Below are 19,264 nucleotides of genomic sequence, written 5' to 3' on the forward strand. Positions count from 1 at the left end.
AAAACAACTGGCTTGGGTGTGGAGGCACATCTCATCTGCCCAGCCCCAGTCTATATCCCACTGGGGCAGCTCTATAAATTGGAGTCCTGTCTCCTTTGTTCTATAATATAAATATTATAATAAATATATATATATATAATCTCACATCTTCTTTATCCATTCATCTGTTGATGGACATTTGGGCTCTTTCCATATTTTGGCTATTGTGGACATTGCTGCTATAAACTTTGGGGTGCATGTGCCCCTTCGAATCAGTATTTTTGTATCCTTTGGATAAATACCTAGTAGTGCAATTGCTGGTTCATAGGGTAGCTCTATTTTTAACTTCTTGAGGAACCTCCATACTGTGTTCCAGAGTGGCTGTACCAGTTTGCATTCCCACCAACAGTGTAAGAGGGTTCCTCCTTTCTCCACATCCTCACCAACATCTGTTGTTTCCTGAGTTGTTCATTTTAGCCATTCTGACTAGTGTGAGGTGATATCTCATTGTGGCTTTGATTTGCATTTCCCTGACGCCGAGTGATGTTGAGCATTTTTTCGTGCATCTGTTGGCCATTTGTTTGTCTTCTTTGGAGGAATGTCTATTCATGTCTTCTGCCCATTTCTTTTCTTTTCTTTTTTTAAGATTTTATTTATTTATTTGACAGAGAGAAAGAGAGCACAAGCAGGGGGAATGGCAGGCCGAGGGAGAGGGAGAAGCAGGCTCCCCACTGAGCAAGGAGACCGATGTGGGGCTGGATCCCAGGGTCCTGGGATCATGACCTGAGCCAAAGGCAGATACCTAACTGACTGAGCCACTCAGGTGCCCCTCTTCTGCCCATTTCTTGACTGGATTTTTGTTTTTTGGGTGTTGAGTTTGATAAGTTCTTTATAGATTTTGGATACTAGCCCATTATCTGATAAGACATTTGCAAATATCTTCTCCCATTTTTTAGATTGCCCTTTAGTTTTGTTGACTGCTTACTTTGCTGTGCAAAAGACTTTTATCTTGGTGAAGTCCCAGTAGTTCACTTTTGCTTTTGTTTCTCTTGTCTTTGGAGACGTGCCTAGCAAGAAGTTGCTGTGGCTGAGGTCAAAGAGGTTGCTGCTTGTGTTCGTGTCTAGGATTTTGATGGATTTCTGTCTCACTTTTAGGTCTTTCATCCATTTTGAGTCTATTTTTGTGTATAGTGTAAGGAAATGGTCCAGTTTCATTCTTCTGCATGTGGCTGTCCAGTTTTCCCAACACCATTTGTTGAAGAGACTGTCTTTTTTCCATTGGATGTTCTTTCCTGCTTTGTTGAAGATTAGTTGACCATAGAGTTGAGGGTCCATTTTGGGGTTTTGTATTCTGTTCCATTGATCTATGTGTCTGTTCTTATGCCAGTACCATACTGTCTTGATGATTACAGCTTTGTGATAGAGCTTGAAGTCCAGAATTGTGATGCCTCCAGCTTTGGTTTTCTTTTTCAACATTCTTCTGGCTATTTGGGGTCTTTTCTTGTTCCATACAAATTTTAGGATTGTTTGTTCCAGCTCTGTGGAAAATGTTTATGGTAATTTGGTAGGGATTGAATTGAATGTGTAGATTGCTTTGGGTAGCACAAGCATTTTAACAATATTTGTTCTTCTAATCCATGAGCATGGAATGTTTTTCCATTTCTTTGTGTCTTCCTCAATTTCTTTCATAAGTGTTCTATAGTTTTCTGAGTGCAGATCCTTTACCTCTTTGGTTAAGTTTATTCCTAGATACCTTATGGTTTTTGGTGCAATTGTAAATGAGTTTGTTTCCTTGATTTCTCTTTCTTCTGCCTCATTGTTAGTATATAGAAATGCAACTAACTTCTGTGCACTGATTCTATATCTTGCAACTTTGCTGAATTCCTGTATCAGTTCTAGCAATTTTTTGCTGGAATCTTTTGGGTTTTCTACATAGAGTATCATGTCGTCTGCAAAGAGTGAGAGTTTGACTTCTTTGCTGATTTGTATGCCTTTTATTTCCTTTTGTTGTCTGATTGCTGAGGCTAGGACTTCCAGTACTATGTTGAAAAACAGTGGTGTTGAGAGTGGACATCCCTGTTGTGTTTCTGACCTTAGGGGAAAAGCTCTTAGTTTTTCCCCATTGAGGATGGTATTCGCTGTGGGTTTTTTGTATATGGCTTTTATGATATTGAGGTATGTACCCTCTATCCCTACAAGGCAGGGAGTTTTTATCAAGAAAGGATGCTGTATTTTGTCAAATGCCTTTTCTGCATCTATTGAGAGGATCATATGGTTCTTGTCCTTTCTTTTATTAATGTGGTGTTATCACATTGATTGATTTGTGGATGTTGAACCACCATTGCAGCCCAGGAATAAATCCCACTTGGTTGCAGTGAATAATCCTTTTAATGTACTATTGGTTCCTATTAGCATCTTGATGAGAATTTTTGCATCCATGTTCATCAGGATATTGGTCTGTAATTCTCCTTTTTAGTGGAAGTCTTTGTCTGGTTTTGTGATTAAGGTAATGCTGGCCTTGTAGAATAAGTTTGGAAGTTTTCCTTCCATTTCTATTTTTTGGGAAACAGTTTCAGAAGAATAGGTATTAATTCTTCTTTAAATGTTTGGTAGAATTCCACTGGGAAGCCATCTGGCCCTGGGCTCTTGTTTGTTGGGAGATTTTTGATTACTGCTTCAATTTCCTTGCTGCTTATGGGTCTGTTCAGGTTTTCTATTTCTTCCTTTTTCAGTTTTGTTAGTTTATATGTTTCTAGGAATGCATCCGTTTCTTCTAGATTGCCTAATTTATTGTCATATAATTGCTTATAATATTCTAATTGTTTTTATTACTTCAGTTTTGGTTGTGTCTCTCCTCTTTCATTCATGATTTTATTTATTTGTGTCATTTCTCTTTTCCTTTTGATAAGTCTGGCTAGGGGTTTATTGATCTTATTAATTCTTTCAAAGAACCAGCTCCTAGATTCATTGATCTGTTTTACTGTTTTATTTTTTAAATTTCTAGATCATTTATTTCTGCTCTAATCTTTATTATTTCTCTTCTCCTGCTGGATTTAGGTTGTCTTTGCTGTTCTTTTTCCAACGCCTTTAGGACTAAGGTTAGGTTGTGTATTTGAGACTTTTCTTGTTACTTTTTTTTTAATTTTATTTTATTATGTTATGTTAATCACCATACTTTACATCAGTTTTTGATGTAGTGTTCCATGATTAATTGTTTGCATATAACACCCCGTGCTCCATTTTTTAAATAAAAAAAAGATTATTTATTTATTTGACAGAGAGAGAGAGCACAGAGCACTTAAGAGAGAACACAAGTGAGGGGGGGCAGAGGGAGAAGGAGAAGCAGACTCCCTGCTGAGCAGGGAGCCCAATGATCCCAGGACTTGATCCCAGGACCCTGGGACCATGACCGAGCCAAAGGCAGACACCCAATTGACTGATCCACCCAGGCGCCCCTAGACTTTTCTTGTTTCTTGAGGAAGGTCTGTATTGCTATATACTTCCCTCTTAGGACTGCCTTTGTTGCTTCCTAAAGGTTCTGAACTGTCGTGTTTTCATTTTCATTTGCTCTCATGTATTTTTTAAATTCATCTTTGATTTCCTGGTTGACCCATTCATTCTTTAGTAGGATGCTCTTTAACCTTCATGTATTTATGGTCCTTCCAATTTTTTTCTTGTAGTTGACTTCAAGTTTTAAAACATTGTGGTCTGAAAATATGAAAGGAATAATCTCAATCTTTTTGTACCAGCCAATACCTGATTTGTGACCCATTATGTGATCTATTCTGGAAGATATTCCATGAGTACTTGAGAAGAATGTGTATTCTGTTGCTTTAGGATGAAATGCTTTGAATATATCTATTAAGTCCATTTGGTCCAGTGTGTCATTCAAAGCCCTTGTTTCCTTGTTGATCTTTTGCTTAGATGATCTGCCCATTGTTGAGTGGGTGTTGAAGTCCCCCATTATTATTGTATTATTATCAGTGAGCGTCTTTAACTTTGTTAATTGGTTTATATATTTGGCTGCTCCCAAGTTAGGGGCATTAATATTTACAACTGTTAGATCTTCTAGTTGGATAGACCCTTTTATTATGATATAGTGTCCTTCTTCATCTCTTATTACGGTCTTTGGTTTAAAATCTAGTTTGTCTGATATAAGGATTGCTACTCCAGCTTTATTTTGATGTCCATTAGCATGACAAATGGTTCTCCACCCCTCACATTCAATCTGGAGGTGTCTTTGTGTCTGAAATGAGTCTCTTGTAGACAGCATATTGATGGGTCTTGTTTTTGTTTTTGTTTTTAATCCAATCTGATGCCTTATGTCTTTTGATTGGAGCAGTGAGTCCATTTCCATTCAGAGTAATTATTGAAAGATATGAATTTAGTGCCATTGTATTACCTGTAAAGTCACTGTTTCTGTAGCTTGTCTCTGTTTCTTTCTGGTCTTTGTTATTTTTGGGTTCCCTCTCTGCTCAAAGGATCCCCTTTAATATTTCTTGCAGGATTTGTTCACAAATTCCTTTAGTTTTTGTTTGTCCTGAAAACTCTTTATCTCTCCTTCTATTCTGAATGACAGCCTGGCTGGATAAAGTATTCTTGGCTGCATATTTTTCCCATTTAGCATACTGAACATATCATGCCAGTCCTTTCTGGCCTGCCAGTTCTTTGTGGACAGGTCTGCTCCCAACCTTATGTTTCCACCCTTGTAGGTTAAGACCTCTTGTCCTGAGCTGCTTCCAGGATTTTCTCTTTATCTCTGAAATTGCAAGCTTTACTATGTTACATGTTGAGGGGTTGACCTATTTTTATTGATTTTGAGGGGGGTTGTCTGTGCCTCCTACACTTGAATGCCTGTTTTCTTCCCCACATAAGGGAAGTTCTCAGCTATAATTTGTTCAAATAAACCTTCTGCCCCCCCTTCTCTTTTCATCTTCTGGGACCCTTATTAACCAGATATTATTTTGTTTTATGGAATCGCTGATTTCTTGAAGTCTCCCTTAGTGTTCCCGTAGTTGTCTTTCTCTCTTCTTTTCAGCTTCCATATTTTCTATCATTTTGTCTTCTGTATCACTGACTCTCTCTTCTGCCTCATATTCTTGCTATCAGAGCTTCCATTTTTGACTGCATTTCAGTAATAGTAATTTTGATCTCATTAGATTTTAGTTTTTTTATTTCTACAGTAAGGGATTCTCTAGTCTCTTCTATGGTGTTTTTAAGCCCAGCTAGTATCTTTATAATCGTTGTTTTAAATTCTAGTTCAGACATCTTACTTATATCCATATTGATTAAATCCCTGGCAATGAGTACTATCTCCTGTTCTTTCTTTTGTGGTGAATTTCTCCAACTCATCATTATGTCCAGAAAAGAATAGAACAATGAAAGAGAAAAGACAACAATACTAGCAACAACAGAAAACAAAACAAACCAGAAGAAAACAAAAACAAAACAAAATAAGAAAAAACTCAAACCAGAAACAAAACAGAACAAAACAAAACAAAACAAAATACTAGATCCTGGGTGTATTTTGGTCAGTTTGTTAAAAGAAATGACCCCAAAATAGGAAAGAAAGAAACACACACACACACAGTAAAATAAAATAAAATACAATGAATGGAAACCAAAAAGAAAAAATATATATAATGTATATATAAAAATAAAAATCAAAAAAGAATTAAAAAAATAAGAAAGTAAGTGAAAAAAACCTGAAAGACCGAAGAATAATTTAAGACCCTGAAAATGCTATATACTGTTTTCCCCAAGAGCTGAGGTTTTGCAGTTCTCTATGATGGGTAAACTTGGTGCTAGCAGGTTGTTCCTGCTGGTCTTCTGGGGGAGGGGCTTGTTGCACTGATTCTCAAGTGTCCTTGCCTTGGTGGAGTTGTGCCTCCCTTACCAGGGGGCTGGGCTCTGTGTAGGTGGCTCTGGATTGCACTATGTGGCACTGTTCTGCTCCCTGAAGGCTTTGGGCACCGATGTGAGGGATGAAAATGACAACACCCCAAACTCTAGCCCCAGAGCTGAAATTTCACACCCTACACTCTTCAGTGAGCCCTCACAGAAAAGTAGTCAATCACTTTTTCCCTGGTCTCCCACTGAACTCTGTGTTCACCCAGCCCATGACAGAGCATTATTATCTCAGGCACATGACTGAGTTTCACGTTGTTAAACTTTTATGGACTCCTGTGGCTCGGACCTGCAGCGTTCCTCCCAGGTGAGGGAGGGATGTCTCCCTAAGCTTCTTCCTTTTGCTGGGATGCTGATCAGAGAGTGGTCATGTGACTGCAGTGGTTCACAGTTTATGGCAACACCGAGCAGAGAGCCAGTGCCTAGACTTGTTATTTTCAGCTAGCTTCCCCACTCTAACGCCTGGGAACTCTGCCTCACTCAGGCACCCCTTTTCCTCTTGTGACTCCAGGGATCCTGAGACCACTCTGTCCCACATGGAATTCCATCTTGCTTCTGCCACCTGAGCATTTTTAAGCCAGGGATATCTCCTACTGTAGCAGACTTCTAAAAGTTCTAGTTTTGTGCTCTGCTGCTTATAATATTTTGTGGCAGCCTCCTTAAGCTGGCTCCCTCCCTGCTGCCATATCCTCCAATTTATCGCTCTGATTCTGCACCTCCTACCTTCCAAAAAGTGGTCGCTTTTTTATTTGTAGAATTGCAACATTTCTTTTTTCTGATCTCTGATTGATTTCATAGGTGTTCAGAATGATTTGGTAATGATGTAGCTGAATTCCAGGGATTGGAGGAGCTTAGGGTCCCTAATCCTCCACCATCTTAACTCCTCCCCTCTTGGATATGTTTTGGGAAAGTAGAGCTGGCATGATTTGCTCATCTATTATTCAAACAGTCTTCAGTTGAAGCTGAATGCAATAACTGGACAAAGTTCTGGGCCGCCTTTCTTTGGGAAGAGGGGGAGTGCAGTTGTATGTAGGATAGCTACATTATGTTAGGAAGGTGTTTTTGATATTGCATGTCTGGAAAGAAGAATGTGTATCGATATTGGGTGGCTTAGGGATGGACAGAGTGGATAGCTATTGTTTTAGTCTGTTCATCATCCATTCTCTCTTCTTATGACCACAGAACTTTTCTATTTGGGAACTGCTCCCAGCTCAGCTTGTGGCTTCCAGGGTGAGCATATGATCCAGGAATAGTCAATGAGTTGCATGTCTGGATATGGTGTTTGCTTAAGGAAAGGGATGTGATATGATCTGGGCCAGGGACATGCCTCCCTGGGAATTTTGTTAGAATTATTGGGAAAGAGTCATTTCCCTTCTGAGATCACAGATGTAAAGGACTTGCAGAGTAATCTTTTGCCATTACATGGAGAGAGCCTGCTTGAGATTGGAGCTAATACAGAAGAAAGCAGAACCTGGAAGGAGAGACATAATATCCTGATGCATCATTTGAGCTCCTGGATCTAGGTAGGCCTGGATCCAACTGTATCTCTTGGCTTCCCATTTAGTAGATGAAGATATTTTTCCCCCCATAAACTAATTTGGGTTGGATTTCTATCACTTGCAACCAGGGCTAATAATATTCCATTAGTAGGCACAGGTAAAACAAAGTATTTCTGTACTGATTGGTAAATAGCTGCTGCCTCGGGTGCTTCCTACCTTTTCCCCAGCTTCCCTGGTCCTTTTTTGGGACCTCCCTCTAGACTTCTCCTTGATGCAACAACTGAAGGGTCTGGCACAACGAGGTTGGGGTGCTGCTGCCTGCTTTAGCAATATGGTCAGTCCTGGTTGGTGCCCTGTGCCAGGCAGGTTGTTAAGTATTTTAATATCACCCATGATACCATCCAAAATAATTTATAGAGATACAAAATTTTGTCCCCGTTATGCTCATATAACTCCTCCATTTCCTGCTGAGCTTGGTTCACAATAGTTTGGTTACATTTGCTCAAACTCTTCCTCTACTCTCACGTCTCCTTCATCTTTTGCATTTGCTATTCCTTTCCTCTAAAATTTCCTTTCTTATTACTCATTACAGGCATACCTCAAAGACATTGCAGGTTTGGTTCCAGACCATCATGATAAAGTGAACATAGTAATAAAGTGAGTCAGATGAATTTTTTGGTTTCCCAGTGCATATAAAACTTATGTTTACACTATGTTGTAGTCTATTAAGTGTGCAATGGGATTATGTCTAAAAAATGTACATTCCTTAATTAAAAATACTTTATTGCTAAAAAATGCTAACCATCATTACAGCTTCCAATGAGTCTTTTTGTTGATGGAAGGCTTTGCCTCAATGTTGATGACTGCTGACTGATCAGAGTGGTGGTTGCCAAAGGCTGGGGTGACTGTGGTGATTGCTTAAAATAAGACAACAATGAAGTTTGCTGCATTTATTGACTTCCTTTGGTGAATGGTTTCTCTGTAGTATGCGATACTGTTTGATAGCATTTTACCCACAGTGGAACTTCTTTCAAAATGGGAGTCAGTGTTCTCAAACCTTGCTGTTGTGTTATCAACTAAATTAATATAATATTCTAAATCTTTTGTTGTCATTTCATCAATCTTCACAGCATCTTCACCAGGAGTATATTCCATCCTTCTTTTTTTTTAAGATTTATTTATTTATTTTAGAGAGAGAGAGCACGCAAGTGGGGGAGTGGGGGGAGGGGCAGAGGGAGCGGGAGAGAACCTCAAGTAGAGTCCCCACAAAGTGGAGCCTGAGGTGGGGCTCGATCACACAACCCATGAGATTGTGACCTAAGCCAAAATCACAAGTCAGATGCTTAACTGACTGTGCCACCCAGGTGCCCCATTTTTTAAAAGATTCGTTTATTTATTTGAGAGAGAAAGAGAGAGCTGTAGGAGTATATTCCATCTTAAGAAACCACTTTCTTGGGGCGCCTGGGTGGTTCAGTTGTTAAGTGTCTGCCTTCACCTAAGGTCATGATCCCAGGGTCCTGGGATTGAGCCCCACATTGGGCTCCCTGTTCAGCGGGAAGCCTGCTTCTCCCTCTCCCACTCCCCCTGCTTGTGTTCCTGCTCTCGCTATCTCTCTCTCTCTCTCTAACAAAACAAAACAAAAAAAACCTCTTTATTCATCCGTAAGAAACATCTCCTCATCCATTCCAGTTTTGCCATGAGATTGCAGCAATTCAGTCCCATCTTCAGGCTCCACTTCTACTTCTAGTTCTCTTGCTATTTCTACCACATCTGCAAGTACAACCTCCACTTAAGTCTTGAACCCCTCAGTCATCCATGAGGATTGGAATCAACTTCTTAAATTCCTGTTAATGTTGGTGTTTTGATCTCCTCTTATGAATCACAAATGCTCTTAATTTCATCTAGAATGGTGAATTCTTTCCAGAAGGTTTTCAATTTACTTTGCCCACATCCACCACAAGAATCGCTATCTATGGCAGCTATAGTCTTATGAAACGTATTTCTTAAATAATAAGACTTGAAAGTCAAAATTACTCCTTGATCCGTGGGCTGCAGAATGGGTGTTGTATTAGCAGGCATGAAGGCAACATTAATCTCATTGTCCATCTCCATCAGAGCTCTTGGGTGACCAAGTGCATTGTCAGTGAGCAGTAATATTTTAAAAGGAATCTTTTTTTCTCAGCAGTAGGTCTCAACAGTGGGCTTAAGATATTCAGTAAACTGGTGGTGCCTGGGTGGCTCAGTCGTTAAGCATCTGCCTTCAGCTCAGGTCATGATCCCAGGGTTCTGGGATCAAGCCCTGCATCGGGCTCCCTGCTCCACGGGAAGCCTGCTTCTCCCTCTCCCACTCCCCCTGCTTGTGTTCCCTCTCTCGCTGTGTCTCTCTCTCTGTCAAATAAATAAATAAAATCTTAAAAAAAAGATATTCAGTAAACTGTGTTGTAAATAGATGTGCTCTCACCCAAGCTTGTTGTTCTGTTCACAGAGCATAGGCAAAGTAGACTGAGCATTATTCTTAAGGGCCCTAGCATTTTTGGATTGGTAAATGAACATTGGCTTCAACTCAGTCACTGGCTGCATCAGCCCCTAAAGAGAGTCACTCTATTCTTTGAAGCCAGGCACTGACTACTCTCTCACCTTGAAAGTCCTGGTGGCATCTTCTTCCAATAGAAGGCTGTTTCATCTACATTGAAAATCTGTTTAGTGTAGCCACCTTCATTAATTATCTTAGCTTGATCTTCTGGATAACTTGCTGCAGCTTCTACACCAGCACTTACTGCTTCACCTTGCGCTTTGATGTTATGCAGATGGCTTCTTTCCTTAAAGCTCACAAATCAACCTCTGCTAGCTTCAAACTGTTCTTCTGTGGCTTCCTCACCTCTCTCAGCCTTTACAGAATTAAATAGAGTTGGGGTCTTGCTCTGGTTGAGGCTTTGGCTTGAGGGAATATTGTGGCTGGTTTGATCTTCTGTCCAGATCATTAAAACTTTCTCCATATCAGCAATAAGGTTGCTTTGCTCTCTTATCATTCCTGTGTTTACTGAAATAGCACTTTTTAAAAAATTTTTGTTATGTTAGTCACCATACAGTACATCATTAGTTTTTGATGTAGTGTTCCATGATTCATTGTTTGTGTATAACACACGGTGCTCCATGCAATATGTGCCCTCCTTAATACCCATCACCAGGCTAACCCATCCCCCCACCCCCCTCCCCTCTAAAACCCTCAGTTTGTTTCTCGGAGTCCATAGTCTCTCATGGTTCATCTCCCCCTCCGATATCCCCCCCCTCATTTTTCCCTTCCTTCTCCTAATGTCCTCCAGGCTATTCCTTATGTTCCACAAATAAGTGAAACCGTATGATAATTGTCTTTCTCTGCTTGACTTATTTCACTTAGCATAATCTCCTCCAGTCCCATCCATGTTGATGTAAAAGTTGGGTATTCATCCTTTCTGATGGTTGTGTAATATTCCATTGTATATACGGACCACATCTTCTTTATCTATTCATCTGTTGAAGGTCATTTCGGCTCTTCCCACAGTTTGGCTATTGTAGACATTGCTGTCAAATAGCACTTTTAATATCCTTCAAGAACTTTTCCTTTGCAGCCACAACTTGGCTGAAAGATTGGTGCAAGAGGCCTAGCTTTCAGCCCTTCTTGGCTTTCAACATGCCTTCCTCACTAAGCTTAATCATCTCTAGCTTTTGACTTAAAGTGAGAGACCTATGACTCTCTCTTCCTTTCACCTGAACATTCAGAGGCTACTGAAGCATTATTAATTGGCTTAATTTCAATATTGTCTCAGGGAATAAGGAGGCCTGAAGAGTGGGAGAGAGTTGGGGGAAATGGCCAGTTGGTGGAGCAGTCAGAATACACACATTTATCAATTAAGTTTGCCATCTTATACGGGCACAGTTTGTGGCACCTCTAAACAATTACAATAGTAGCATCGATGATCCCTGATCACAGATCACTATAACAAATATAATGACAAGGAGAAAGTTAAAATGTTGTGAGAATTACCAAAATGTGACACAGAGACATCAAGTGAGCAAATGCTATTGGGAGAATGGCACCAATAGACTTGCTTGAGGCAGGGTTGTCACAGACCTTCAATTTGTAAAAAACAATAGTTGTGAAGTGCACTAAAGTGACACACAACAAAACACGGTATGCTTGTATTGAACTCCTACTCCTCCTTTTATAATTCAGCTCGGATAATCCAAGTCCAAGATAAAAACACCATGATTCAGAGTAGCAGATAGTAACTGCTTCTGTGTGAGGGAGGGGAATCTAAGCTAAGTCATTAATTGTTTTTAATTGTGAGGTATAACATACACACAGAAAAGTACATTAGACATATATGTTTATCTTAACATTTAGTTATAAAGGCAACACTCATAAAGAGAACCACCCGCGTGATGAATAAGAATGTTGCCGAAAACCCTGTCACAAACGCTTCTTTCCCCCTAGTGGGAACTTCTACCCTAACTTTTATATGGTAATCTGCTTTCTTTATGCATTCCTAAACAATATATTTGTTTTTGCCTGTTTTTGAACCTCTTTTCATCACATCGTATGTGCAGTTTTATGTCTGGCTTCTTTCACTCAATATTATGCTTCTAAGATTCATCTGTAGCTATATCTCACCCATTTTCATTACTGCATAAAATTACATTTACAAAAATACACCACAATATATTGATTTATTCTACTGCTGGTGGACATTAGGTTGTGTTTAATTTGGGTCCATTATGAACAATATTGATAAGAAATTTTCTTGTACATGTCTCCTAGAGCACATGTGCATAGATTTCTCTAGGTTTCATACCTTAGAGTGGGAAACCTGAGTCATGGGTATATGTATCTTCAAGTCTTCTAGTAAACTGTTTCTCAGAGTGATTGTGCCAATTTAATTACTTTCCAGTGGTGCAGTTCTTGTTGCTCAACATCTTTGCCAACAGTTGATATTTGTTAGACTCCAAAAGCTTTGCAGATCTGATAGATGCGTAGTAGTGGTATTTCACTATGGTTTTACTTTGCATTTCTCTGATTACTAATTAGGTTGTGCACCCTCATGTTTCTTGCTTATTCAGGTTTCTTCTTTTGTGAAGGGCCTTTTTAAGTCTCTTGCCATTTTTCTACTGTGTTGTCTATTTTGTATTGATTTGAAGAAATTAATAAAAGTCTCCTCTGAATATTAGACTTTTGTTGGGTCTAAACATTTCAAATATTTTTCCACTATAAAGTTTGCTTTTTCACTCTTTTAATGATCTATTTTAATGAACTGATGTTCTAAATTTTAATGTGGTGAAATTTCTCAGTCTTTTCTTTATTCCATGGTCATGTAGATATTTTCCTTTATTATCTTCTAAAAGCTTTATAGATTTGCCTTTCACATTTGGATACACCTGAATTTGATTTTTTAAATACAGTTTTAGGTAGGGGTCCAATTTTGTTTTATTTCTCATGAAAACACTATTGTCCTATTACCATTTGTAGGAAGGTCATCTTTTCCTCACTGCTATGTTATGCCATCTTTGTCATATATTAAGTGTCCATATGTGCTTTTGTGATTCTCAGCTAAATCAAATTATGGTCAGAAAACACATTACATGCTTTTAATTTCTTGAAAACTTTCAAAATCTTATTCTATGTCTAGTTATAATGACTATTTTTTAAATGTTCCCCAAGTACTTGAAAAAAAAAAAACCACCATGTATTTTGCAGCTACTTGTTAAATATTTACATGGTATATCTTTTCCCCTCTTTTTATCTTTTTTGATAATCTTAGATTTTAGTTGTGTCTTTCTATAAATATTATTTATTGGAATTTTAAAATTCTGTCTTACAATCTTTGCTGACTTTTTGAAGCGCTTAGTCCATTTACATTTAATACAATTGTTGATATACTTGTGTTCAAATATACTACATTTCTCTGTCTTTTGAACTCGTTCTTCTTGTTCTATATTTCTCTTTTATCTTCTTTCTTATCTTACTTTTTTTGATTGTCTAATTATTTATTAGCATATTTCTCCCATCCTAGTTTGGAATATACTCTGTTTCTGTTCTGCTAGTGGCAATCCTAGTAATTAATTCATGAATTCTTAACTTATCAAAGTCTAATAACAATACAAACTTTTATTTTCCTTTTGAATAAAAGTAAAGCTTTAGAACACTTACTCGACTCACATCTTCCCAACTTACATATTATTGTTGTCTAGTATTTATCTAGCATTTTCATTGTTTTTAGTAGGAGGGATGATTCAAATAACCTAGCTTGTAACTGTTGGAAATCTTGGGATTTTTAAAAAAAAAATTTTAATTAAACCTCAGCCTATGTTCAGCTCCAGGCTGAGGATGTGTCTTACTAATTTTACATCCCCAGTACTTAGGAAAGTGACCTCACCTAAGGCAAACACTCTAGCAAACCAAGGCTCTGCTTACATCTTCCCATCAACCATTCTTGGCTGAATGTTCCTGAATGTTCTTGGCCATCTTTGTCTGTGTGTTACACAGTTTAATGGATTAAAATGTCAGGGTAGGGGATGCCTGGGTGGTTCAGTCTGTTAAGCAACTGCCTTCTGCTCAGGTCATGATCCCAGGGTACTGGGATCAAGCCCTGCATTGGGCTCCTTGCTCAGCAGGGAGCCTGCTTCTCCCTCTGCTTCTCCCTCTGCCTGCCATTCCCCCTGCTTGTGCTCTCTCTTTCTGTCAAATAAATAAAACCTTTAAAAAAACATCAGGGTAGTGTTTATGGTGGAGACGTTTTAAGGATCCTACAGTTTCCAGATATTTATATAGTCAAAACACTGTTCTGTCTCTTGTTTCCCTTCAGCACTTAGATATACTCACATAATCTCAGTCAGAGAGATTCCAGTGCCATTTCTTATGGGTGAGGCTGAGAAGCTAGCTCTGACTCTCCATCTGCCCTGGACCTCTCAGATTTGCTCCTATCTTGTAATTGGACCACCAGGTGAACTTTGAAACTAGACTAGTGAAATTTTCAAGGGCATTTGCACTGAATAAATTTCTGAAAACTCTGGGCAATGCAAGCTGTGTATATTGCATCACTTTTTCAGTGGTTCCCATGATAATTTGGGAAATGCATCTGTATGGAAGTAAACGTGGGGTGTGTTAGTTTGCTAGGTGCTGTAACAAAGTACTACAAACTAGGTGGCCTAAAATAACAGGAATGTATTCTATCCTAGTTCTGGAGGCCAGAGTCCAAAATCAATAATTAATAGGGCTATGCTGTCTCTGAAGGTTCCAGAGAAGAATCCTTCTTTGCCCTTTTCTAGTTTTTGGTACTTGCCAGCAATACTTGGCATTCCTTGGCTTGCAACCACATCATTCCAATTTCTGCCTCTGTCTTCACAAAGCTGCCTTCTCACTCTGTGTGTGTTTTCACATGACATTCTTCTCCCTGTGTGTTTATGTCCAAATTTCCTTCATGTTTTTATCATTGGATTAGGGCCCACTTAAATCCAGTATGACTGTGTTTTAATTTGATTGGTCTGCACCCTATTTCCAAATAAGGTCACATATGCAGGTACCATGGGTTAGAACGTCAACGTATCTTTTCTTTGGTGGGGGGGGGGGGTGCACAATTCAACTTACAGCCTGGGACAAAAAATGTATCAAGAATATCTCTGAGAATAATATCATTTACTTAATAAAACTAGTCTGATGATTGGGTACATTTAATTCTTCCACATAACATAAAAATAAGCCAGTCCCCAAGCTCTCTGTCTATCCAGCTGTCTTAGATGGCATTTTCATTGACTGCATGGGATTTAGATGTTGAAGTGACACCATTAATATCTGTGCTCCCTTGTTCAGTGGAACCAGTGAGGAAGAGCCATTTTGTTGAATTCATCCTTAAGATACAAACCAAACATCTGATTTGTGCTGGGACAGCCCAACCCTCAGCTATTCCATCATTGTCTTATTAACCTACATCTGTGGGTGCTGACAAACCCCAACAAACATCTTGACAGCCTTTCAGCCTCTGATAGGCCAACAGTAACAGAGAAAGGAGATCAAGACCTCAGAAAATCTGTACCCATGAGGCATGTATGGTGGACTAGTCTTTAGGCTTTGTAATCATATAAATGGGGAATCTTATGAAGTGATCAAATATATGTCAACAAATTGACCTGATCCTTGTCATTGTGGCAGGAAATGTACCAAGGGCTAATAGAAGATCATGGCTGTCACTATGATCCTTATGTCCTATGTTGTCACACAAACTCCTTGCTCTCCTTCATCTTAAAACCCACCACATTTTTTGGCCTGAATATTCTTTTCTGACAACCCTTTCTCCACTCCCTGTATAAATCCAATTAATCATTTGGGGCTTAGTTTCCATTATCTCTTGTACTTAGAATGTGCCTGTCATATAAAAGGTACTTAATTGTAGGATGTATTTAAGAAAATATTGACCATACCTTTTATCTTCCAGATCATCTTTTTCAAAATGTTCCTTTTCTTTTGATTATACTAATTATGGAATCTTGGCCCAAGGGCAATGTGAAAATTTTCCTTCTTAAAGTCTGACCATGAGATGTGAAACAGGTTCTGGAATGTATCCAAAAGCTACCTCTTTAGCTACACAGCAGAAAAGTCTGGCCATTGTAACTTCAGGAGAGAGTGTTTTCCTTTTCTAAATTAGGGCAGACCACCAATGAGTTCTACAACAAGAAATGCAAGGGCTATAGAGAATGTCCATTTTGTTTCCCACTTCCCACCACTTTTACAACTGGGGAAACTGAGGGTCAGAGGGGAAAGAGTGTGGTGCAGGCAGCATGGCAATTGGTGTAATACTTAGGATTAGAACAAACTTTCAGGACAGTGTTCCTTCCTGCTCCACCCAGATTCAAGCTCAAACTGCAAAATAATATCAGGAACTCTGAAAATGAAGAAATGATTTATGACACATGTCAGTATCACATAATTTTTAAAAATGATGCTTTAAGATGTAACATTGGTCTTGATATACCTTTAAAAATATTAATTTTAATGGATATCTCAAAGGCCTTTCATGACATAGACCACAGGTGTTACCTTGGGCAGGAGCAATTGTCTGGCAGCTCTCAACATGCAGTCATGCAAAAATCCTAAATAACATTGTCAATCTCAGTGTGGTGTTTCACAGAGGACTAACATGGACCTTCAGCAACATCCTTGCCATATATTTTTGGAAGTTCTGGTCCTGAGAAGTTTATCACAGTAAATGTAAGCTCTGGTCACAATTACAATAAAAGGACCAGGGACATTTTCTGGAAAGTAAGAGAGATCAAAAGGGTTGCCACAGTGGAGATGCTCTTGGCTCCTGACTCCCATTGGTTTTGAGGGCTTCTCCGAAGGTGGGCACCAAATGCATTCTCTGCCCAGTTCTGACACTGTGACCAGTGGCATGCATTGATGAGGTGGTAACTGGGTGCCACCTGCAGTGGGAAAGAGTTATCAAAGAGCAGAAGGTCACATCAGAACTGGGTAGGTCCGTGCTGGAGTGTCCTCACTATGGCCCAGGGGCAATTGCTTTCTTATTGGTAGCTTCATCTTCATTCTGCATTAAGCTAGATGTGCTCATGTTGACTTGATCACTAAGGCCTCTAGTGACACTGTCATAGGATGGTGGGAAAGATGTGGTAGATGCAGTTTCAGATTTGTCTGGGAGTGTGCAATTTTCATTTGCCATGAATACAGCAAAGGCTTCACCTGGGGGTGACACAGCCTCCTCCTCAGCCCTGAGCACACCTGGGGGGTTGGAGATTGTCACGGAACGGTGTAACACATAGCTCCGATAGGCCTTTTGAATGACAGTAGCTGAAATGTCTTCCTGCTTCCACCGGAGGGTGGTTGCTATTGGTTCATAGGATGTTTTTGAAACATTGGTTGCCATAAACTTCTCTTCAATATTTGCCTTCAGAGAATCCAACTCCCCAGATTCTCCCAGAACATTCTTAGTGAAGGCAAAAAGAATGTCCAAACAGTGAATCTTATCTCCAGGGACCAAGGGAAGGTCCATCTGGATTAATATATTCCGATTGGGTTTTGGGATTCGCAGGGGGCCTGAAAGGGTGTCTGCAAAGTCTGAGAGGGCAGAAAAGGTAATAAACTGAGTGGCTTCTGGGTCAAACTTCTCCCAGGTCTCATAGAACATGTCAAAGTCATCCTCACTCAAAGGTTCACTGCTCTCCTGCGTGGCTACATTGAAGTTCTCCAGAATCACTGCAATGTACATGTTGACCACGATGAGGAAGGAGATGATAATGTATGTTGTGAAGAAGAGGATGCCCACAGCTGGGTTCCCACAGTTCCCCCGGGAGCCATTGCTGTTGGGCAGATTGGGGTCACAGTAAGGGGGTCCTGTGTTGAGGATAGGACTGAGGAGGCCATCCCAGCCAGCCGATGTGGTGATCTGGAAGAGGCACAGCATGCTGTTGGCGAAGGTCTGGAAGTTGAACATGTCGTCGATGCCAGCCTCCCAACTTACATGGGGGAAGCTGGCCATGCCGAAGATGGAGTAGATGAACATGACAAGGAAGAGCAGCAGCCCTATGTTGAAGAGGGCAGGCAGGGACATCATGAGGGCAAAGAGCAGTGTGCGGATTCCCTTGGCTGCTCGTATCAGCCTGAGGATACGACCAATTCGGGCCAGGCGGATGACTCGGAAGAGTGTTGGGGAGAAGTAATTTTCAAGTGACGTAAGAATCACAGAAAATATCAGGCCTTTAGAAGAGGGGGAAATGATCTAATTAGTACTTGCAAGCATGAGCCCTGACAAAGCTGGCTGCAGTCACACTCTCCCATCTCTGCTCTCCATGTAAGCATTTGTATTCAAGGACTCTGGGCACTCTGAGCCTTGCACAGTGGCTGGCATAAAGTTGGGGCTCAGGGTGCCTGGGTGGCTCAGTCAATTAAGTGTCTGGGTTAAGGTGCCTGGGATCGAGCCCCACATCTGGCTCTCTGCTCAGCGAGGAGCCTGCTTCTCCCTCTCCCTCTGCCTGCCGCTCTGCCTACTTGTGCTTTCTCTCTCTCTCTGTCAAATAAATAAATAAAATCTTAAAAAAAAAAAGTAGGAGCTCAGTATGTGCTCATTGCATAAATCTTTTCTCTCTCAAGTAAGTCCCACACTTCCCACCATGTTCTTATCTTTCTTTCCCTCCACCCAGAATGTCTTCTTAGTCAACTTCCATGGTCAAAACCCTATCTTCTGCAGCCTAGTTTAACTGGAAGTGACTGCCCCATATTCCACATGTACGGCCCTTGTCTGTTTTTTGTCTATGACACAGGCCCTACTCTTCCCTGAGAATTCAGCCTTGGGACATGCCTTTTTCTGGTCCTGTGCTCTGTGAAGGCCAGGATCCCCTGTGATTCCTCTCCCCTTCTCCTACTGTGAAGATTGACTCAGTTCCTGGCACATGGTCCTGTGGATAATTGTACAGAGCCTGGTGTTAATTATAAGGGAGTCTGAAGAGTCAGGCAACTTGCTGACAGCTAAAGTAGACTGGCTTTGAATGGCCAGCTGTCTGCATAATGGCTTTTATTTGTTTCATTCATCTCCAGCTGGGTTTGAACTCTATGTTAGGGCCTGGAGATGGGCTTGTTTAGGGTCAGTTATGGCCCTCCCACCCCCAACTATGAACAAAGTTGGAAAGATGAAGAATGTATATGTCTCCCTATGTGATATCTAACTTGAAGATTTGTGAAGCTTGATCTTGGGGCCTATTGGGACCACAAAAGATTAGGTGAAGCCTTTAGGTCAGACAGGATTCAAAACCTCTTAGGACAAATGGTGAGGAGTGTGGTGGCAAGCTCTCTCTCCTTGCCAGGTTTCCCTTGACCCTCTTCCCCTTCTTGCCTTTTGTCA

General features: G+C 40.2%; 1 protein-coding gene and 1 pseudogene across 3 annotated transcripts in view; both read right to left on the reverse strand.

Moving 5' to 3' along the window:
* Nucleotides 1-12,046, reverse strand: part of LOC118356978 — a 52,047-nt pseudogene extending 40,001 nt beyond the window's left edge.
* A 4,863-nt stretch (nucleotides 12,047-16,909) lies between these two features.
* SCN10A (sodium voltage-gated channel alpha subunit 10) overlaps nucleotides 16,910-19,264 on the reverse strand; it is a 93,029-nt gene continuing 90,674 nt past the window's right edge. For all 3 annotated transcript variants that reach the window (XM_027584952.1, XM_027584951.1, XM_027584950.1), the window contains one exon: nucleotides 16,910-18,123. In XM_027584952.1, the coding sequence (XP_027440753.1) occupies nucleotides 16,910-18,123 (1,214 nt within the window). The remainder of the gene's footprint in view (nucleotides 18,124-19,264) is intronic.

The sequence above is a fragment of the Zalophus californianus genome, chromosome 1 (assembly GCF_009762305.2).
Source record: "Zalophus californianus isolate mZalCal1 chromosome 1, mZalCal1.pri.v2, whole genome shotgun sequence".
Lineage (NCBI taxonomy): Eukaryota > Metazoa > Chordata > Mammalia > Carnivora > Otariidae > Zalophus > Zalophus californianus.